Genomic DNA, 24,499 nt, shown 5'->3' on the forward strand with positions numbered 1-24,499 from the left:
TGACTACAGCAAAGCCAAAGCACAATGGATCGATCACTGTCCATTACTAAGTATATCTCATTTAGGTTCCTATTTATATAGACCTGCATAATATGCACAATTGATTTCAATCCTCATCGCAATGATGAGGATTAATATATCGTGCACATTTATTAACAATCTTCAACAGGAACAGCAGTCACAAAAAACTGCTGTTCCTGTCAAGATCACTCTCCTATCTTTCCTATGGTCACTATAGCAAAGTGACCACCTTTGCGATAGTGACCGGAGGGGAGAGCAGTAAGATCATACTTGCCAACAGGGCAAGATGTTTCCCGGGAGGTCTGGGGTGCAGGTGGGTGTGTGGGGGCGGGGCTCGAAGAATTGCGGCATTAGCCCCACCCCAAAAACGGACATCACTACTGTGGACCAATAAAAACAGGGGCAGGGCATGATGACGAGTCCATGGCATCACCGAGCCCCACCCCCTCCCCGTTTAGTTTACACAGCCAGCCAGGATCAGGGAGAATTGCCTACTTGGGACTCCCAGAAATTCGGGAGTCTCCCGGACATTCCGGGAGAGTAGGCAACTCTGAGTAAGATGTGCTGAGCACAGCTGAAAAATTACACATATTGTAATGCACGCCAGCCTGAGCTGGCATACATTACCGTATGTGTAAATACCTTTTCAGCACTTATTAAATTGCGGTACATAGCAGTCCCCATAGACACCTACTGCTATATATTTCGGAAAAAATGCAAGTCATATCTGCTGTGATGCACTGATAATAAACGTGCACACTCCAAAAAATCATTAAGAAATAGGCCCCTTAGTGTTAGCACTAAAACACACATAGGTTATGCAATGCAACTTCGGGAATACTCATTCACAATGTTAGAATATGCAAACTGCTGACATGTAAACTGGCTAATACACTTCAAAGTGTCCTGTTTTTAAGACTCTTTTCTGAGATTAACTGATGCCTGCAAAGCACCTCACACGTGAATAAGTCTGACAGGGAAAACAATGTTTCCATCTGAATTCAGTACAAATATTGCAATTTACCTGACTCTCCATTACTTTCAGCAGCTGCACTGGAGCATTGACAGCAGCCCCTCCCCTCTGTACCATGTGACTACAGCTGTCACATGACCTGGTGATGTCAGAAGGTCCTTTGGATGAAGGGAATCTAGCCATTACCATTACCGCTGGGGCAGACAGGCTCTATACCAGGTGGGTGCAGTGACTGCGGCCGGGGAGCTCTGTGTCTGGTCATACTCTTACATGTGGTTATTACCCTGTATTGTGGTCAGGGCCATATTGCTGATTGTTGTGCATCATTCATTCACAGGGAGGAGAGGCCGCAGCTCCCGCTCACAGACATGAAGATCAAGGATGCAAAGAAACCATGTAAGTGTATATGTAGGGCGCTGGGCTCGGGGTACGGCTGATTACGTGTATTATTATACTCCTCCTAGCTGTGCTTCTCCTATTCCTCGTCCATTCACATTGTTTATATGTATGCTGCACATATCACCTGATCTATTAGTGCCCGTGTATCTCCACCTTCACTGTGTATTATGGCATGTGTTATAGCGTTGGTAATGTCCGCATCTGTATGCAGAAAGCTGATATTTCATAATTGTTTGTTTGAAAGGTGCGTTTGTGTGTAAATGCAGGCAACACACTATATATATATATATATATATATATATATATATATATATATATATATATATATATATAATAAAAATTAGTGTGTGTGTGTTACCTGTAAGAAGACACGTGGAGTTGTTTGTCCTTAGGGTTATGTTTCAAGCTCCTTTTTACAGTGTGTCATGTACCATGGCAACCATAGCTACATGACATATGATGTAGTGACAGAAAGGTGCTGGGCATGTCATAGGGTAAAACCCTCCATCTCTTTCCTCTTCCGTCTTGTGACTACTAGGGAATTTCCTGACTGATTCAGGAGGGAGACTTACCATCTAAATATCTCCCAAAGTGCAATTTTTGGGGAACTTTCTGGAAGAAATGAGATTCATGTTCTTGGAGTACAAAACTTGATGTTTAAAGGTGCAGTCCCACATACATTACTCTAGAAGGTAGTGCCCCTTTCAAGGAACAGTTTAATGCACTTGTTTGAATGCAACATTAAAATGTGTTTTTGTAACCTTAAGTTCATGAAGGATAATTCCACTCTTGAGAAGCAGCACTTTTCTACCTTCGGTCAAACATAAATATGTTGCCTTATACAACCCTTTTTCTACTGCCACCCTTGGAACCACCAGGTATATTGTCTGATAATTGTGTTTTTTTTAACGTTTATTAATTCCAGTATATGGAACTGTTGTCATGTTACCAGTTTACCATGTGTATTAAGCAGGAATCCTGTGTTTGGCTTTTGCATCCTTAGAACCATAGCCAGATTACGACTTTTTCTCATTCTAGATGTTACCAAAGCTCTTATGCATTATCTCCAGTCTTAACTATTACAATCACCTGTCTGGCCTTCCGCTCACCATCCATACCCTTTGCAATCCCACATAAATGCTGCTCCACATCCACTGCACCATTCTACAATTCACTACACTGGCTCCCAATAATCTCCAGAATCCAATTAAAGCTACTCGCCTCAACTTCAAAGCCCTTATGAACTCTTTCCCCTCCCTTTATAGAGCTATAATTTTGTCATGAGAGACCTTCCATAGTGCCTTCTTAATTCTGCCCCTGACCTGCACTTCATCTCCTCCTCTCTGATTATAACTCTGCTGCTCCCTACCCCACAAGCCCAGACTCTGAGGTATATTTACTAAACTGAGGTTTGAAAAAGTGGAGATGTTGCCTATAGCGACCAATCAGATTCTAGTTGTCATTTTTTTAGTACATTCTACACAATGACATCTAAAATCTGATTGGTTGCTGTAGCCAACATCTCCACTCTTTCACACACGTAGTTTCTAATATATATAAGCCTAGTGGCGTGTGTTGGTGTGTGTGTGGAAAAAAAACCAAAACAAGCTGCAGCGCCACCTGCTGGGCGGAGTTATACACTGACCTACTAAATTCTTAGTGTGTGTGTGAAAAAAAAAAATTCAGAAAGGGCTGAAATTTGGTATACTAAGATGTCTTTAATTTGTTAATTGTTAAAAGTGTTTATAAAGATTTTAAAAAAATATATATTTCTTGAAGGAGAAGTGACAGTTGGGAGTGGTTGGTGGTTGCCGGGGGTGACAGTTGGGAGTGGTTGGTGGTTGCCGGGGGTGACAGAGCGAGAGGAGTGTGATACTCAGAACCGCCGCTGAGAGAGATCCCTGTGTCTGGATAGACATCTGGATAGATGTGGCGATAAAGATGAAGGATGAGGTGATGGAGAAAAATGATGAGGTGGTGACATGTGGACAAAACCACGTTAAAAAAGGGCGCTTGCGCCGGGAAGTAACGCTCTTCCCCTGAGGAGGCCTGGGCTAGGTCCAAATGCATGACAAGAACCTTTTTAACACCTTAAGTAGCTTGATTTGACTAGAATGCATGAGTATCATGCACGGGTTAACTTGTAGTAAATATATCCCTTCATCTTCAAACTTTTAAGTGCTTTTTCAAGACCCACCTCTTCAATATGGCCTGTCCTACCCCAACCTAACACTTCTCCCTCTAGATACTTCCAGCTATTGGCATAGGCAGGGTACACACTACAGGGTTTTCAGCCAATTATCGAGCCAATCTCTCGATAAATGACTTTGGCCCAATATTGCATTAGTGTGTACTGCAACGATGAGCGATTATCGTTCTAAAGCACATCATATTGTTTCATTTGATTTTTAAACCGGATTAAAAAGCTGGTTTAACGATGGAGCAGTCTAGTTCCAATCCTGCATTGTGCATTTACTGTCGGGATCTCCATATAGTTGACTGACTCATGATCTTTTCAACCCATGGGTTTGGCAGATGAAGAGTGCAGAATTGAAGGTAACTTGTAAAACGTGTATAGTGTTGTACACATGAATTGGCATGCTGATCAAGACTTTTTTTCTTTTAATCGATCGTTAGTAAAATCATTATAGATAGCACATCGGGAGAAAACTTCTATAGTATGTACCCAGCCATACTCTCCACACCCACTAACTACTATAGTCCTCTCCCTTTCAGATTGTAAGCTGTCACGAGCAGGGCCCTCTATACTGTCTCATGTCCGCACCTTCTCTGTCAACCTTGTATGTAATTGGTCTGTTTTTACGAATTATTTATATTCTGTATGATTTGTTTTACCAATTTTTTGTGATGCTGCAGTTTTCTGGTGCCTCACAAATAAATGAGGAATTCACTATATAGACATAGGCTGTCTGCTGTTAACTTGGGAGTTTACACTGGCTCTCTGTCTCTTATTTCATATCTCATACTTGTACATAGTTCCGTGCTTTTATTCAAGGCACTACTAATTCTTAGTCTGTATAGTTTTTAAACCTTCCCATTTAATTTTGTATTCAGTGTACTGCAAAATGCAAGAACTGCTTGGTATAGCAGACCTATGTACATATGCAGCATATTGTTTGCTTAAATTGTTTATTTTCCTGTGTTTAGTTTTACTTTATTTAAGGGACTCTATTGTGGAGAATATGTTTTATGTGTTATTGATAACTGTGTAAATCCAACATGTTTCTACAAGAGCTGCACTAATACTTGAGATATGTTTGATTGTATTGACAACCTCTGACTGTAAAGTTTTTTGTGCTGTATGTACATTAGAGCTGCTTGTGAGAATGGCTATTTTTTTTATTTACCAGTAATGGGCTATGCCTGGAGATACGCTTTAATCTCTTAGACATGACTGCATTTTTGTCATTACTTCGTATACTTCATTTATTTTTATTTTTTTAGCCTGTAACATGCTTGTCTTATGGATTACCAGCAAATATGTCTGCAGTAGTCAGATTGTATTTATTAAACTTGTAATAAATGGATAATATTACTGTATCTGAATAAAGCAACCCTACTGTAAATTATAAAGATATTAGTCTACAAACAATAATATAGAAAGGCATAAATACCACATTTTTTATTTTTACAGTGGTTCTGGAAATACAAATGTACCTCTAATAATTTGCAATACACACGTTTCCCTATTTAATACTATTATTATTATATATATATATATATATTTATAATGATGACATCCAATTTCAGTGTTTTTAAGGATGTTCTGTTACTTGTGTTTTCTATGTTGGATAATGCATTTTCTACTGTAAATTATGTAAATACTAGAAGTCAGAGATGACTTTTGTGATCATATAAAAGCTGATGCAGAGTGTTTTTAAACAGGTTACAGAGATGGGATGTAACTTCTAATATCTTTTTATATATCCTTATGGCTGGGGAGATCTGATCTCTTAAAAGGTTTTTTTCAAGCTCATCTATCTGTTTCCACCCCAGTAGTATATGTAGTTATTCTCTCACCTGTAATTTAACCTATTCCATTTATCCAAGTCAGATATTTCTGTCTTTAAAGGTGTTCCTTGCAGTCTATAGCAAATGATAGCTTCCTCCTTCCAATTCAGTTCAGAATAGCTAAATAGTATTGTTCTATTCTTCTGTATCGGTTAGGACTAGGTAGATCTGAGTCCTGATATATGCAGCAGTTGCCTTCATAAATCACATGACCTGAGGGCTGAACATGGAGGGGGTTTAGTTTTTAAAAAGTGGTCAGTCCTTTTTTTTTTTTTTTTTTTTTATAAATGTATACATCATTTGTTTTCTAATTTTAAGTCAAAGCAGAATAGTATGCTACTAATTGTCTGGTTTTAATAGAAAATTGTACAAATTCCGGTTAGAAAGCAAAACCACAGTTTATTGGTTACTTTATACTTGTGTAATTTAGGAACATTTAAAAATGTCATGTTATGCAAGTCACAAGATGTTTTAGAGAAGTGTCACAATGACGCCTTCCTCTCCACCCCTACTCTTGATGGTGAAGCGTTACTTCATATATATATATATATATATATATATATAATTAGTGAATCTGTTTAAATATTTACAGATGATTATTGTATGTAATCCTCATCTGGTGTCAAGATGACTATTTCCTCAATTTATCATAAATGTTTTACTTTCAGAAGCCTGTCATAAATGTGTTCATAGAGGAAACTGGGACTTTTAAATGTAAAATGCTTTCTACCTTTTTTTTTTTTTTTTTTTATTTCAATTATTGTGTACAGTGTAGTTATTGTAAAGTAGAATTCTAGCTAGACCAAGAAGTTTTTATTTTGAAAATGAAAACCACCCCATTTAAAGTGATACAGCTAAAGTGGTCCTATGTCCAGGATCCTGACTGTTCTCAAGTAACTTGCCCCTGCTAGAGCTGGTAACAATTTTTCAGGGCTCAACCTAAAAATAAATGCAGTTCTTAACGCAGCGTTTTGCTAATTCTGATGGCTGCCAGTTGGGAGAAGAATGTTCACACCTAAAATGAAAAGCAAAAAATAGCTTTGTCATTAAATAAAGATACATTTGCACTCACCATCCTTGACTCGTTATCTTATTACTGACTAGCCCCCCATTTTCTATATATCCCTAAACACACCCAGAAACTGATCACCCATATTCTTAGTGCCACGAAATGCCAGATTGCCCTGTCCCTGAAAAATTCAGAACCACCCTCCAATCTCCATTATTGATCAGATCTGGCAGGTCAATCACATGGAATGTATTTCAGGCATCATACATAATGCTCCAAATAAATGTGCTTTCCCCTGGAGTCCTCGGATGGAGTACTGCGGGGCCGCCCCCCAATTACAAGATTAGACTTCTTCCTTTTGTATTTTATTTCTTAATTTTCTGTTCAGGCTGTGACCCCCCCCCCCCTTTAATTTCCATACGTTTCCCTCCATTTGATATCTAACATGTTTCCTATTTTATATGTTACTGCTTTGAAAATGTGTCTTGTTATATGCATATTTTGGAGGGGACGCATATTGTACTCTGTTTTTACCCTTCTTTGTCCCCTCCCCCCCCCCCCCCTCCTTGTTTTTTTTGTTTATAAAGCTTTTGCAAACTGAATAAAATGTTTAAAATAAATAAAAAAGACACATGCACTCTTTATGGATTTACTCTGGGGTAATCCATATGTCATGATGGTGTTGCTATGCAGGCAACATGCATGGGAACGTGACAATTTAGACTATAACCTCCAATGGGGCAGGGACTGAAGTGAATGAGTTCTCTGTACAGTGCTGCGGAATTAGTGGCGCTGTATAAATAACTGATGATGAATAGTTAAAAAATGACTGCCTGGACACCCTCACTCTTTTCACATTGCAATGCCCTGGTGTTCTGTTTGGGGTGGTTTTATGTTGTTAGAGCACAAGTGCTTGACTCAGACTGCTAAAGCCATTGTTCAAGTGTGGTGAACTTTATCTTTATTCAAATTAATGCACATTATACCCTTATTTTAGAAGGGGGAGGGGGGAGTTTCCAGGTGTTTAACGTTTTTTAATTTGCAGTCATTTGATCCCCTGCAAAGGGAATTATTTGAACTTGAGAATGTTTACATGGCAAGACCAATTTTCATCCACTCTGCTTCAGTTTCGCCAAGAATGACTTTAATTTAATAATCTACACAAGTGAATTTTATTTTTTCAGCATATAGGTTTCACTTTTGGTAGCATAGAGGGAAAAGTTATATTTAACGGGCACAACACACAAATATGTTTTACCAGAATTCTCTTTTCTTGTAACTTTTTCAAATTTAGGATCATTCTCTGCGATTGTTCTCTGTGTTATTTATATAGTGTATCTGACTATAGGGATACTAAATGTGACTATTGGTTGAAGGTATAGGGGAAGAATCCATGAAATTTTATATTTTTCTCTTTTGCTTTTATAATGGACTTCAACAGTGTTACCTAAAAAAATAATAATAATAAAGAAAATGTCCTTATCTCGCACAAATGTGTGACATTCACTTGGCTAAATAGAGAATTCTGTTTTGTTTTCTGTACCCAACACTTTGCACTGTGTTCTGATACTGAAGGTGTACAATAACCCAAAACATGAAGGGCTTCCATTTTTACTAGCACATTTTATTGTAATTTACTTATCTTTCCTTTGGTCTGCTAAGAGACATCAAGTACATTGTGACATGATTGGAGCACTTCTGAATTGTGAAGGGAACACCCAGACATTTGAAGGCTATTTCAGGACCTGCAACAGAATGGTTATTCAGAGATGGCGGCTTTTGTAGGATTGTTATCCCTTCATCTCGGTGGTTTATATTTTTTAGTAGAGTATTGAGCACGTTCTGCTCCTCATTTCCATGCATATTTGCTGTTATTAGCACTAATGAGGGTTACTACAATGCTTGTTTCCAATCTTTCCTCTTACTATTGCAACAGTGATATGTTTAATCTGCATTATTCCTCGTGCCCGTTCGTTGACTGTGTAAAGGTCCTGTATTTTGTGACCTTTAAGCTGTGACAGTCTTTCTTGCTGGGTATCTAAATGCAATGTGATCTAAGATATATGCTGTGCTCTGTTATTTGAGGGGCACATACAGGATCTTTTTGTTGTCAAAGGAGAGCTGTTGGAGATGTATTTATTACAAGTCACATCCCCTAACCACCACCACATGCTAAATGTGTCCAGAAACCTTGCTTGAAAGTTATTGCCGTGTAGGAAAAATACAGTGGTGAGAACCTTATACCCATTCCCTGGCTGTTCACATGACAACTGTTGTAAACAGAGAGGGGGTTGGAGATGAGCTCTTTAGTATGCTTTAACAGATATTGAACCTAATAAATGATACATAAGTGATTATTTGAATAACCCTTTGGGTTTAAACCTGGCTATGTAAAACATTAAGCTACTGAATAAGCACACCTCAGATGATAAAGTGGAAATTCTGGTTTACATTGTTATTATCAAACACAATAGCCACTAATTAAATATTAACCTTATTTTGTAATGGAATATTGATGGTCAGTCATTCCCAAATGTATGATTCACTTTATTCCTTTGTTATGCAATTACTTTTAAAGTGTATTGTACCAGTTTTCACAATACATTTTCCAAAGGTATGATGGTTGACATGCAGTAATAAACATTGTTCCCATAAATAGGAATTGTTGCAATCAGGAAGTCTCAAAGAGCGCATGTCGACTTTGTGAAAAAATATAATTGATATTGTGCCTTGTGTAGGCTACAATGTATATATTAAATAAATAAAATAACAATTTTAGTCCCCCTTATTCGTCCAGATTGGGAGCAGGCACAATATATTGGCATCTGCTACTTCCAAATTCCATATGGTACCTTCAACATATGCCTTCATATTACTCGTCGTGGTTTCAGAAACATACTGAGACTACGCAGAACTTTTTTTTCTTTTTTTTCACTCAAATCTGACATGTACTCTTTAATAAGGATTCAAAATTCACAGAGTCGGTTAACCCAACCAATACTGCTGTTCTAAGTGTCATTCACCTGGATCCTGTGATGGTGATATCCCCTTGTGCATCTGCACTTGGCAGAAAATGATTCTTTACTAGAATATGTCATCGTAATTTCGAGACTTTGTTGAGATTTGTTGCGTACATCACAAATTGCTGGTGTAGCCCAATCTTGGGAATCCATCTGTTTTTGTTAAATATCAGACCTGTACACATTGTTCTAACTTGTTTTTATCAGACTCCCTTTGTGTCGATCGTCTGTTTGCCCTCCCTTTAGGATGTAAGCTCTTATGAGCAGGGCCCTTCTTCCTCCTGTTCTCTACCTTCACTTCTGCTCCAACTTCAATATTTTTGCTTTCCCTGGAGCATCTAAAGTCTTGGTAATACTCGTTTATTGTTCTGTACTCTTATTCCCTGTACCGTCCATTGTTTGTACTGTGTTCGACGCGGAAACCTTGTGGCGCCTTATAAATAAATAAAAATAATAATGTCCCGCTCGCAATATGTCTTTTTATAATGCAAAATTGACCAATAATTTAGGACCATTGTCCTTACTATACTATATTGTTGATGTGTTCTTTTGGCCCTCTCACTTTCCCTCTTGAAATAACTTGTTCTTAGAGCCTTTCTCAGAGAGTCTTGCATATTTTTGCTTTTTAAAATTTCCTTCGGTTTGCCCGTAGCAACTGACTTTAGATGTGTACTTCCTGGTTTTTACATTTTATTGATATCAGCGTCCTCTTCTTGAGGAAAATCGAGCTATGTAAGATGTTCAATGTCTCATTGCTAACAGAGCAATGTTCGGTGAAAAAGTCAAATCGTAAAGCACATAGGTAGGAGTATGTTTTGGCATTAATAGTTTATAAGTATGTAGTACACATAGAAAATAATATTCCCTTTTTACATCCCTTTTATTATATTTACTTTTTTGTTTCCCCTTTTAATCCCTTTCCTGTAATTAATCACTATTCTTTATCCATTGGGTCTGGAAGAGATTTCTCCACATCCACTGTTTTGGGAAACATTTCCATTCTCTGGACTATACATTCACTGATGTAAAAGTGCTACTACTTGTCATTTGTCATTTTTCTAGATGCTTACTTAAGTTTGCACAATAGCAAGTACATATCTGTGGCACTTAACAGTTAATTAAAGAAGCACAAATTATATAACCTCCTAAATAATTTTTTTGTATCTCCTCAGCTTTCCCTTGGTTTGGTATGGACATTGGTGGAACCCTGGTGAAGTTGTCTTACTTTGAACCCATTGATATTACAGCCGAGGAAGAGCAAGAGGAAGTTGAAAGCTTAAAGAGTATCCGTAAATATCTGACTTCCAATGTAGCCTACGGTTCTACAGGCATCAGAGATGTCCATTTGGAGTTGAAAGACTTAACTCTCTTTGGCAGAAGAGGAAACTTGCACTTCATACGATTTCCCACCCAAGACTTGCCAACATTCATTCACATGGCCAGGGATAAAAATTTCTCAACAATACACACCGTTCTGTGTGCCACAGGTGGTGGTGCATATAAATTTGAAGAAGAGTTTCATACGGTAGGTTCGTTCTTTCTAACAAATGCTATCTTCGCATGTTGCGTTCTTGCAAGTTAAAGGAAATGTCAACGCAAGTTGTCCATTTTTGTTTGTTTCAATGTAGATTGGAAACCTGCAGCTGCACAAAGTGGATGAACTGGATTCTCTTGTTAAAGGCTTGTTGTATATAGATTCTGTCAGTTTTAATGGACAAGCTGAGTGCTATTATTTTGAAAATGCTTCTCACCCTGAGCAGTGCCAGAAGATTCCCTTTAATCTGGATGACCCTTATCCTTTGTTAGTTGTAAACATTGGTTCTGGAGTCAGCATTCTCGCAGTCCATTCCAAGGACAGTTATAAAAGAGTCTGTGGTACAAGGTAATGAGCTTTGAACAGCCTTGTTTTTATTTTATGCACCATTAGCGATAAGAATAAGCTAGCTCATGTAATTATTTATATTCAAAACGATTGATAAAATTACAGCTGATGGTGAATAAATAATGTGACGATGCATCATTTTCCAACTCTGTCTTTGTAGTCTAGGTGGTGGAACATTCCTTGGTCTGTGCAGTTTATTGACAGGATGTGAAAGTTTTGACGAGGCTCTGGAAATGGCATCATCTGGGGACAGCACCAATGCAGATAAACTAGTACGGGACATATATGGAGGCGACTATGAAAGATTTGGACTTCCGGGGTGGGCAGTAGCATCAAGGTAACCTAAAGATAATAATTACTGTGATCATCGGATTATTCATTTGGAATTGTTAATTTAATCTGTAGTTAACCTGACCTACTTATTGGAATGCTGAAAAAATGTTCTGAGTCATCATCCTTCCAGTAACCTGATTCACAGACTTCATTCCTGAATATACTGTTCAAGCATTTGAGATCTCTGTTTTGTGTTACTTTTTTTTCTTAGTTTTGGGAACATGATCTACAAGGATAAACGGGATTCGGTTAGTAAAGAAGATCTGGCACGTGCTACATTGGTAACCATAACCAATAACATTGGCTCAATAGCACGGATGTGTGCTGTCAATGAGGTAAGATTCGTTTCTAAAGGGATGGAAAACTAGATGTTTGTTTTGTGAACTAGAGGTCTAGACGGTCTGATTTTTGCCTAATCTGTTATCTAATTCATGTAATTTACAATTCACAATTGGTTCTCCAATTATTACTATTGTTTATTTGTTAGGCGCCACAAGAGTTCCGCAGCGCCGTACAAAGCACAAACCGTAGCCTAAACAGGGAAAAACATTACAAACGGTAAACAAAAAAATACCAGAACTTCAGAGACTCCAGGCAGGCTAATGCAGTAACGACGGAGCAAAAGAACAGTTATGGAGGGAAGAGGGCCCTGCTCAAATGAGCTTACATCCTTAGGGAGGGTAGACAGAACTCAGGCACAAAGGGAGCCAGTTGAGGTAAGTATGGAGAGAACAGGGGGGCGGGGAGGAGATGAGGGGGTTAGGTGGAAGGTTGGTAGGCTTTGAGGAACAGGTGAGTTTTAAGTTCCCGTTTGAAGGAGCACAGATTGGGAGAGAGACGAATGGAGCGAGGGAGGTCGTTCCATTGAAGGGGGGCTGCACGGGAGAAGTCTTGGATTCTGGAATGGGAAGAGGCGATCAGAGCGGAGGAGAGGCGTCTGTCATCGGCCGAGCGCAGGGAGCGGCAGGAGTGTAGATGGAGAGGAGGTTAGAGATATAGGGGGCAGTAGAGTGGGAGAGCGCCTTGTAAATGATGGTCAGGAGCTTGAAAAGGATTCTGTAAGGGATTGGGAGCCAGTGTAGGGCAAGTCATAAAGGGGAGGCAGACGAGGAGCGGCGAGAGAGGAAGATGAGTCTTGGAGCCGCAGAACCAATCCACAGTTGGTTCTGCAATGGCATTTATCAAGGATGTTATGTATAAGATTCACTTGGAAGGCTGTAAAATATACATTATATTGTGTTCCCTGTCAGATGGTGTCACACTGATGCGTTTGAACGCATTCTGGAGCATATATAGTGATGCATTACAAAAGCTGACTGCATTCATAATCGTCAGTGTGAGTAAACTTTTTGACTGGACACATGCAGCAGTGTCTCAACATATAGATATAGATAGATCTATCTATCTCGCTCCAAAACACAAGTGGTGCCGGATAATAGTTATTTTGAAATCGATCATTATTGGGCTTCTCAAAATATGTGTTTGGAAGATGACAATTAACAGCCAATGGCTGTGGTCCTCTTCCGACCCCAATAATAGGCTTCAGTGAAGCTAGAAGTGCCTGGAGTTAAATAGCCGGATTTGGCCACCCACATTTTTGGTCACATTAAAAATTATCCTGACACTTGATTTTCAAGGCAAGTGTCAGGATCATCCTATATGTTGAGGATGAATATCTGATTTCTTTACGTCCTTCGGCTTCTTTATAGTGCTGCCTTGTTATATATGGATCAAGCAGCATTGTACAGGGCTATGAAGGCTGTAAGAGATGCAGCAAGATCAAGAAGAATAAAATGGTTGCTTTGGACATCTAGTGCTGAAAATTTTTGTATTTCTACAGCTCCAAAGGAAGATAGACTAAATTTAAGGGAAGGTTGCTTGTAGCTTTCACTTTTTTGTATATAAATATAATAAGATTTATGTTGCAATACAAATCGTAAGAAGATGGATATGCCACATACGGTGCACCAAAAGGTAATTGAGCACTCCATCCCACACTGGTATATGTAATCATGCATGTACGGAGTCATACCTGATCATATATACAACTATATTGAGACATTTACCAGTTAAATTACTTGTATCATAGTATGTGTACTTTGGTGATAGCCAGATAAATATCTAAAATGTTATCTAAAGTGTTAAACTTGGCAACTCTGTCTCTATAAACATCCCTTGCTCAGTGCTCTAAGATTCTATTTGTAATTATGAGGAGTCAAAAGTAAAGCATGCTGGTCTTGTGCTCTTGCTGTGCTTCTCTGCTGCTGCTGCTTTAAACAGCAATGGCCTGATTCATTAAGGAGAGCAAAGCAAAAGAAAGGAGTAACTTTGCACCTGGGCAAAACCATGTTGCATTGGAGGAGGGGGGATGGAAATTTAAAATGTGGGGACAGATTTATAGTTGGGGTAGGGCATGTCCTAGATCAACTTTACATTTCAGTGTAAAAATAAAGCTCTTATTCTATGTCCCACCGAGCTTTAGAATTATATATGCCACATGGTGTTAAAAACAAAACGTTCTGATAAAACAGATTCCTTCTCTGTTCCTCTGTCAAGAACAGTAGGGTAGATGGAATTCACTAACAACTCTGTGCACGTAGGATTATTTGTTATTAGAAACCAAGGTGCACCTCTTTAAATGAATTAAAAACGTGTCAAGTGAAAACAATCATTTGAGGAAGTGCTGCATTAGTTCTGCATTATTTATGATTCATTCCCTTACGTTAGCTTTATGGTGTGGTGTAGCGGCATGGTTCCTTGATCATATAAATGGGGTTAGGGTATGGTGGCACTGGAGCCCCATGGCCAGAGCCCCAAAGAGTAACTGAGCAGACAGATGGCAGACACCACTCCTCAAATTTACTACACAGGGACGGCATATAACTATGTTCAACATAGGCTTTCTCCAGTATTCTGTACAATTGAACACGTTTTTAAAAAACAAAAAAGCCAGACAGAGCATATTACAGTATATGCAAATTATACTAGATTAATGGTTCCCTCACCTCTTTGGAGTGGACACACCTGCCAATGCAGATGTCCCACATTTCGTTTTGTGAAATACCAATATTAGAATTTTGTAGTAAATAAGGCCTTCTCAAACTAAAGTGACTTTCAGGTTTGATTTACAATTAAAGTGTAGTTCACAGCTATTCCCAGTCATTTACTTATTTTGAGAGTTTTTTACCATGTTGTCCAGAAATTCCTGTGACAAATCTAGATGCTGAATGTAGACAATGTTCAAAAATGGTAAGCAGCTTAAAATTTTTAGTTATTTAGTTAAAAGGTCTGTCTGTCTACTGTGTATGTGCAGCAGTGAGTCTTATTCCTATGCATCGTGTTTTCATGGCACCTAGAAATGTCGGTGTTGTCTTTTTAAAGCTTGTGCACGATCACGGCTGCAGAGTATGTAATGGTATGCCATATAGCATGAAGTATATCCCTGTCTGGGAACCTTGGGGGATTGTATAAGAAGGAAAATTAAAAAGTATGGGGATATGAAAAAATTTAAACTTTTGTAGTGTCCCCCTACGTTCTATTCTGAATTACAGAGGGTGTGAAAAGAAAAGGTTAAAATAAATAATGATTTGTTTATTTAAATAAATAAAAAAAAACCTTATGCTTATAATTTTCTATAGAGTAGGTAAAATTCACATGAGATATCAAAATTAACCAAATAAAAAGGGCAACACCTTTTTGGGACATATTTTTGGGGATGCATTTAAAGAGTGGAATAATGCAAAATGTATTTGTAATTTGTTTGAGCTACATAATACTAAAGACTATTTAAAATGTTACCAAATAAACACTGTATTGTGTCACATAAAAAATATTCTCTAATGCTCTGTTATCAAGGTTACTCTTGTTTCATCAGCACTTGACAAAAATGTTTCTCATGAAGCTGCAAAGTGCACCTGCAAAGTACATTAAAGGTTTAGTATTTAAAAAAATAACACAAAATTTATGGCTTCTTTTTTATCTTCTAGAAAATAAGCAAAGTTATTTTTGTTGGCAATTTTCTCCGTGTGAATACCCTTTCTATGAAGCTGCTTGCATATGCCTTGGATTATTGGTCAAACGGTCAACTCAAGGCACTGTTTCTGGAACATGAGGTGTGTATTAAGTTGTATTTGTTGCATGTGTCAATAACACTCAAGGCGTATAAACAGAAGTTTAGAATGTAGTTGTAACAGAGCTGGAAAACATATTGTTTAAAGTATTTAAACATTTCAGTTTTCTCTACTTGAAAACACATTAACTGAATGATAAAAAGTAGGGAGAGGGAAAAGGGAAGGAGTAAAAGGAAAGGGGGGAATCCAGGCTGCCGGAAGATATAAGACCCCACTATAAATTAGGTGTAGGAGGAGAGGGTCACTATCATATACCAAAGAGTTATAACAAGGTCAAGGAGGTATTATCATGGGTAAAGTGGATTTATTATGGAAGAGGGGGGTAAGTCTGGTACAATAATCGTCAGATTCTTTAAATTCTAGCCAATTCAACCAGGTCCGTTATTTTACAGCACTTTTTAGTAAAGACAAAATTATTTCCGATTAGCGCACACACTCTTTACTGGCCAGCATTTACATTGGTCTCTACAGAAAGATTACAGCGACTGATTCATAGTGTGTTCCATTATTTTTATAGCATTGTAAAGCAGAACTTGCTAGTTGAAGATATGTTTTGTCTTTTTGCTTTGGTCCAGGCTCTTTTCCACACATCTCCCTATCCCTTACAAACAACCAAGTTAACCTATTTTGAGAAGCACTGGCAAAAATCTGTCACTGTAGAGCGCAGAGATAACATTCCTATGTCACCTTAAGCAAGATTAGATACATAGACACAAACACAACAATTAGTATTGCTTAAGTCTTGTTCATACTCAAACACCGTTACAGACATAAAATTGTTTACAGCTCAAGTAATGACTGGTGTGGTTATCAGAAGAAATGAACTAAGGTGCATGGTTTCCTTTTTCACACTTCCTGACTCTTAGAATCTTGGCAGCTTAGGTGGAATAAATAGGATAGGGACTTTGTGTTCCCATGTCATGTGTGCCTATGTGTACAAAACACAGTATGATTGCCTCTTCTTACCAACATACTTCAAAAGGGTGAACCCATAATCAAATGTCAAAACCATTTTGACTTTGACATTTGAAGCATATCCCAGAATCCACTAGTGGCAATAGCTGGCCATGTCTGAAAAGGTCCTTGTCTTGGAGACAGTGGTTGGCCTTGAGCACAGCATGTATTCTTGTAGCAGAGAGGGAGTGTTCCCATGCTGTAATAACTCCTACATAGTGCACTTCAGCTAAATAGCGCTGAAGTGTTTCTTTAAGAGGCCTTGTGTCACTTCTGAACAAGACTGCAAAAGAGATTCAGAAAATCCGTTTTGTAAGCTTTCAAAGACTGGGGGGGCTTTGCAATAAATCTACACATTAGTCAAGGACTGATCCTGCTGGAAAAACAATGTCCTCTAATTCTTTAAGACTTGTGAGAAGCAGGAGGATATTGGCCTTCAGGGTAAATAGGTATTGAAAATAAAATGTAACACAGGTCAACGACTATGAAATAAATCGTCTTAAGTTGTATACAGGAAAAGCAGGTAACACAGCTTTGTTAATGACTCTTAATATCTTGTACAAGCCTTTATGTCGTCTTGTATGTCTTTAATGATACATTGTGTTCTAGGCTTTGTACCTTTCTTAGATTGGGGGAGACAAAGGATACAGAGGCACCTTGGGTAGTGATTTTTAAAAAACTTTTTTACAGGTTGTTTTGTTACAATTTATCCAACTTCATTTGGAAGTTATGACCACGAGCAGGGTGGTACAACTAGAATTTTGTAGTCTGTATTTCAGACTTTTGTACAGCTGGAGCAGGTTGGTCTAAACAGTTAGTAAGTTCTGTTCACTGGACAAATGTACATCCAAAGAAATTCCACCCATGAAACAGAAAATAGTACATTATAGTTTGCACAGTAGATCTCTCTATAGGACGTTAACGGGAGAAGTAGAATTTAGTAAGAAAGCATGCTGATCAGCAATAGGTTCAATTGTGATATGAAGAGGTTGAGGGACAAAATAGATCTCTGAAACAATCACTACTGTAAGAGTCTCTAAATCAGTAGGAGAGTGTAAGAATTCAGAAGATTCCGATACAGGTTTATAGGCTCCTGTGTTTTGGCCACATGTTTGTAATAGAATACAAAGTAACTGAAGGGCCTATTTGGTCTAAGGTAACCGAAAGTGCAATAGTTGTACCTTTTGGACACAGAAAGAAGTCATTGGGGTTGAAATTTTTGGGCTACAGGGAAGGTTTGGTTTGTTCACTTGTTCTACTTGGAAATTGTGCTTTCCAGTGCCCTATCTGTTCACAGTATAGAATGGATTGGGGTCACTCTGAAGCTGAAATCCTCAATCATTTCGTCACCTACACTGTCCTCTTTCTCTCTTCCCACAAAATTATTTTTTTCATTGTTAGGATAATAAAAAGGCAGATTCAAAAACCAAATTAATAGTCTGACAGGCTAAACAAACGATCCTTATTAATTCTACAAGTGGCTTTGTCTGCCATCCAATTCCAGTTTTGTACAAGTGGTTTTGTCTATTGATTAGTAGTCCCTATTAAAAAGCATATACTTCAGCATTTTATCTACCTAAATGATATACAGACTTTTTTTTTTTTTTTTTTTATAGTGAAGTCTTCTGCATGTAGTTGCTCTTTTCTTTTATTGATTTTGGACCAAAGCCTGGGAACCATGCTTTATGTAAGGGGTTTTTTTATTTTTATTTTTCTGTGAATGGGAAACCACATTTCCTACTGAATAATCATCACCCACAAGCTTCTTAATGTCACGTTCTTTTTCACATTGGAAAATAGAGGCATTTATTAATGCTTGTGTGATGCAGCTTAAGGAGGGAAAAGTATTAAGTGTTCTGCTTTCTGAATTAATTCAGTACTGCAACAGCATCAAAGTGTGGCCAATAGTGTGGCTACTTCAATACCTGTTTCTTGTAGTGATATGATCAGTTCAGTCAGTTGCTTAGTCACTATTATTAGTTCAAAATTGTTCCACAGTAAAATACATCTCTATCGAATATAGATTTGTTTTTTTTATAGAATTACTTTCAATTGAATATTTCTTATGGGCTCTTACTCACTAGAAAGGGTGTATTCTGGTTTTAGTTGCATGTTTCAAATACTTTTTTTGTGGGTTCTAATTTGTTTCTTGTTTGTATTTCTTTTTGTAGGGATATTTTGGTGCTGTCGGTGCTCTTTTAGGATTGCCGAACTTCTCCTCCTGAACTTCCCTTTTATTTTCATGTTTTTGGAAATGGTTTACTTTTTGGGATATGTATCCTGTTTTTAATCCGAGTGCACCAATGGAGAACAATGCACAACCTTCATAATTTTCTTTTATTTTTTAAAAATATGAGACCAACTGGGACAAACCATCTTTGTCTCGAAGACATCCAGACTAAGGATGTTGTACATTTCTTGCCTTCCAACAGTAAATTAAACTTTATATAGAGCCAGTATTATAAGCATCCATCCAAATTGAAACCTGATCTGCATCTAAATCCTGTAGTATGGATGCCATAAATTTCATATGAACCAATGGATGTCCTTATTGTGACAAAAATAGTTCATGAAGTCATTCCTTCTTTATGGTGAAAAGTCAGATTATTGGCTTTTCATTTTAAGCAGAGGCGTCCTTGTGTAGTCATGCTGTAGTATTTACATTAAGATTTGTGAAGGTTTTATTTTTTTGTAAATATGTTTGTAGAAAATTTCTACTACATCAAATAAGTACATGTATATTTGCAATGGAATTGTTTTGCCTTAATGCTATACCGATTGACCAACATCATATTTCATGGTAGCTGACACTGCTTCAAACCTGCCTGGTCTTGATATTCAGTCTGCAAATGAAATACACATAGCTATTATGCCAGAAGTGGCTGCAATCATCTATATTTAATGGGAAGTAAAATCATAGCTACATCTGTCATTCCTCTGTTCATCTCAGACAAGTATTACATGTGCTGTTTAAATATACAATGTTGAGTATTTGTAATGGGGGAGTGATGCCTTCAGGCATACTTTCTGCCATGTCATTCCACGTGAAGCTACATATACATACAAAATATATTGGACTAAGCATCAACATTTACAGCTAGCCTATATTTTGGTTTTGTTTGAACTGTGGAATATTCAGTGGAAGAGAGTATACATTAATTATTGCATGTAAAATGACGGCAATGCTTTATTGGCACCCTGGAATGTGGATGGGTGATTCAGTGTAACCTTAATACATTCACCTATGTTACCTGTTGCCTTATGATATAAAGAGGATGTATTCTAATTAAAGAGGTTGTGCATCCCTCCAACTCCTGGTTGAAATGCAGATTTTTTTTTTGCGTAAAATGATTGGTTGTGAGCAACTCTCAATCAGACGTGCGCTTTCTGTACTCTCCTGCAAATCCTCACAATGTTTTCTGTAAAAAAGGATAGATTTGCATTTCAAGTAGGGGGTGTGAATTAATATGCAATAGATATGCCATGTAAATTCAAATGGTGTTTGACTGAATATGTGCCATATAGAGGAAGCACTTGCCCTTACAGTGCATTATGGGTAGAGGAAATTTAGCTGGCACAATTGATTGCTGCTAATACATTAACTGTGAATCCAAAGATGCATGGAAACTGGAACCTGTACAACTAAGCAACAGTCCCTTTTTATGTATACTTCTATACCATTTCCATTTAGTTAATACATAGAATGTAAATATGACTAGACTCAAAAACCATATGTACGCTACTGTGTTCTTGTCTTGCAACAAATTTACTTACAGGAACTATGAAGTGTGTATAATCCCGCTCAGGCCAATGGTTTATCAATATATTGTAACTGCTCATGCCATATGTGTGTGTGAGCCATGGTTTAACCATCCAATATATTCAGCGATCCTAGTCCAGCAGAGATTCTTTACACTTCACACTTAAAAGTGGATTTGGGCCTGCCTCACATTGTCCATAGGCCCACTCCTATACATACATTTTTAAACTAAATACATAACACTGGTGCCCAATAGCTGTCCACCTTTGAACTACTAAAACTACTTTAAACTACTAAGGAGATATTAGAAGGATTAAATTACTCAATAGATAAGGTGTTCAACCCCCCACCACACACACACAAACATACACACACCTGTAAAGGAAATTTTGACTCTCATTAAATGGTTGTGGGATATTTAATAATCACAGTTTGTAAAAGGGATGATATTCAAGAAGTTGTTCAGTCTCTGATTTGAACAATACCTTAAAGCACACACTAAAACAAAGATTATTTCATTTGATTTTTTTTCTGCTCTGTTAGAAGCTCACTTCTGTAATAACTGAGCTGATATTTATTACAAATATTGGTGGTTAGCTGGTCTAAGAAAATAAGAATTAAGGATTTACATCTAGTTACATTGCTTAAGTCCTGTTTGAAGCAGTCTGGCATGCCATTATGGTTTTTAGTTGTGCAATAAACCATTTTGCCTATTAAACAACAAATTTAAAATGTCCAAAAGTGCAGAATTTTCGAGTTTGTATCACACTGCAGCTTACTATATTTTTTATTATTTCAAAATACCTGACCATTTAAATGTGGCTTTCTAGATACTAGGACCCTGTCTGATATGTCGGCTGAATTTGCTTTACTCACTACTTTTTATCACTATGTTTCGTTAGGACTCTGTTAAAAAAAAATCAAATCTTGTTTCAAGTGCATAATACTTTAATGATTTTTGTATTTTGATAGTATATCTCCTTTAGAATGGAGAGTAGTTTGTCAAATTACCAAGTACTTGTGATTCTATATCATATATAATTTGTAGCATACATAACATTTTCTAATCTGTGGCACAAAAAGAATTCCCTTTTTTTAATTCATCTTTTTTTTTTTTCTTTTAATATGTATCTTTGTACATTACTTTTTTTGTTTTAAGAATTTTTTTTTTTAAGTGAACATGTCATTTTTGATTTTTAACTTTCAATGTTTTTATATTTCTGCTTTGATCCGATTATATTCAAATTCCATACAAAATGGTACAAACAAAGATGAGATATCTAAAGATTTTTCCAGTGCATTACAAAAATACATATCAATTTACCTGATTTTCCAGATTGCCTGAAAATATGGGCGGAAGGGGAGTGGTTTACAGTGACAAAAATTGTCATCCATTTTCATCTTTGGTAGCGCTTCGGTTATTGAGAGGGGTCCTTGTCTTGTTCTGGAGCCTCTTTATGTATTCTTTGTCCGCAAAGATGATGATTCTTAAAGTTTAATGTTACCGGAAGGTAAATGAGATGACACTAGGTTGGTACAGCGTTTTATTAGGGAAACTTTTTCGATTGTACCCTTCATATGTTAATGTTTTACATTTTTATGTTACAAATTGCATTTTGTAATTTTATTGTGAAACCAATTTTTGGTAATCGTAAGTGATAAGTGCAATGTGTTTGGCAATATTTGTTTCATACTGATTGTGCAGAACAGTTTTTGAATAGGTTAACATTGAGCAACAGAGCCTTTTTAGAGATTCAACACCTTTTTTAAAATTGAACAGGATGTAGTGTTTTATGTAATGTAAAGCTAGCTGTAAAAGCAATTGAAAAATGCTTATTTGAAGTTGTAGAGACACCATTGGTGCTTCATATAGGAGAGCCCTGTCAACAAGTTTATAGGTTATCAAATTCATAAAATGTGTAAGCATGGCAGTGATGGCAAAAATTAAGAAAATACAATTCGGTTGTGACCAGGTTGCCAGTATTTTGAGTGCTCACAAATTGCAGCTGCAGTATTTATCAGTGACACACACCATGTTGGTATAACATTGAGCCAATTAAACAAAATAAATCTAGAGACTTTAGTCAGTATGCAGTTACTTACGACCATCACACAACGCATATTACTGTTTAATAAATTTGAAAAGGAGTCTATAGGCCTTATTACTAGAAGATTTACTGTGAATCACATATTTGTGTTCATTCAGTGATTGCACAAAGTGTCTCTTCTTTCACATTCATGCTATGCAGCGTCACCACTAGTTTTGAGGAGATAAATAGTCTAGCATGTTGGTAATATTTGTGCCATGCTCTTGACATGACTTTTTAATGGTTAGCAACATAAGATTTTGGCTCTGGATTTCACACGTTACATTTTTAATAATGATTTAAGAGAATCCTTCCGCAAATAAAGAGGCTTACTTTTGCAGGAAAAACTTCTTTACGTTGTGTTATTTTAGTCTTGTCTTCACCATGTCAAATTAATTTATCTCGTATGCATATTTATAATTGCCTCCTGTAACAGTTTGTGTTGCCCATTTTGCCTTTGTTGCATTCTCCAATATTAAAAAAGAAAAGGGAATCTGTTTTATGGATCCATCTGCTACTTTGTTCTCTTGAGTTTAGCGCTCTATGCTTCTACACTGTTCTGAAACTGATCATATTGTAAAGGACTTTGTAATATGGTACAGGTTTTACATGCAATGAATATAGTAAATTATGCCGTAATATATTTGTAAATCTTCTAATGTAAATTTTTCTCCTTTCGTTAAACAGTTATTTCTGGGGTTTTTTTTTTTAATTTAATGTACAGAATAGGTTTCTGTTTGCTGTAATGTTTTCAGTGCTAACCTATGCTAATCATTCTTTGTATACAACAGTAAAACCAGTGTGCATGAGTGCTGGTTTTTATTAAACTACTGCTTTCATCTGTTGCCTTTACATTGCCTCAATAAAAAAAACTACTTTTGTATTTGTCGTTTCCTTTTTACATATTGTACAATTAGAAGAAAGTGCTTACACACAATGGTTTACCAGTTGCATAAGAAACCATGCAAGCCCAATATTATAGATGTTGCGGGATGCTAATGGCTAAATCCTACCAATGTGCATTAGACTGGATATCTGTGATAATTTTGCATTAATGTGTTTAGCCATATTGGCTACATATACACTTGTTCAGCGATTATCTTATGAGGAACATCTCATTAAATCAATCATTTGTTTTTTGGGGGAAGACAGTGATGATCCTGGTCCTCTGAGATTGCCAACTACATTATTTCAGTTGCGAATGTCACCATTGGCTATTCCTGAGGACACTGGTTTAAATGCTGCCTGGGAATATCTGGAGGGGAAAAAACAGTGACCATTGTTATTCTCTGCCAGATAGTTTGTAGATAAGTAATGATAGAAGATTACCTAGGCTAAAGATGGAGATTAGAGAAATTTGTAAGTGGTAAAGGAAAGGGGGGACCACCTATATGAAAGTTTAGATGGTCCCTGTTCAGCTGTGTGCATAGACAGAGGTTCTGTATAAGGCTCGTAACTACAGCAGTGAGCCAGAAGGAACGGGACTAATATAATCTTATTTCTAGCATGCAGGTTGTTTAGTAAAGGACAGTGGGATGCTCAGTATTGAGCTGCCTAACTGACGGTCCCTTCTTGTTTGGAAGTCTGGAATAAACAGCAGTAATACCGAGCTAGAGGTACCAGCTGAGCAAGTGCTTATGTTGTGTGGATTTCATTGACTTGCAGTAAATCAGTGAAGTTTGTGCTAATAATTTGCAGCTAACACAGACAGCATTTAATGGGACTCTTAACGCTGATGCTACAAATTTTAATTTGTGGATGAGTGGCCACATAATAGGATTGACCAGCGAGCACGAGCACGCAGCTGCACACCCCAAAAAGCGCTATATAATCACTTATTTTTTATTTTTCCATTTTGGAAGGCTCATTCAGTCACATCCATATTAACAAGACTGTTTG

General features: G+C 37.2%; 1 protein-coding gene across 1 annotated transcript; it reads left to right on the top strand.

The window, feature by feature from the left end:
- The first annotated feature begins 1,133 nt into the window (after window positions 1-1,133).
- Window positions 1,134-23,483, top strand: PANK3 (pantothenate kinase 3). The gene is made up of 8 exons (XM_075209820.1): window positions 1,134-1,213; window positions 1,332-1,390; window positions 10,627-10,979; window positions 11,083-11,336; window positions 11,497-11,673; window positions 11,881-12,004; window positions 15,656-15,781; window positions 18,925-23,483. The coding sequence occupies exons 1-8, from the start codon at window positions 1,140-1,142 to the stop codon at window positions 18,976-18,978; spliced, it is 1,221 nt and encodes a 406-aa protein (XP_075065921.1). The 5' UTR covers window positions 1,134-1,139; the 3' UTR covers window positions 18,979-23,483.
- Window positions 23,484-24,499: the final 1,016 nt, after the last annotated feature.

This window comes from Mixophyes fleayi, chromosome 4 (genome assembly GCF_038048845.1).
Source record: "Mixophyes fleayi isolate aMixFle1 chromosome 4, aMixFle1.hap1, whole genome shotgun sequence".
NCBI lineage: Eukaryota > Metazoa > Chordata > Amphibia > Anura > Limnodynastidae > Mixophyes > Mixophyes fleayi.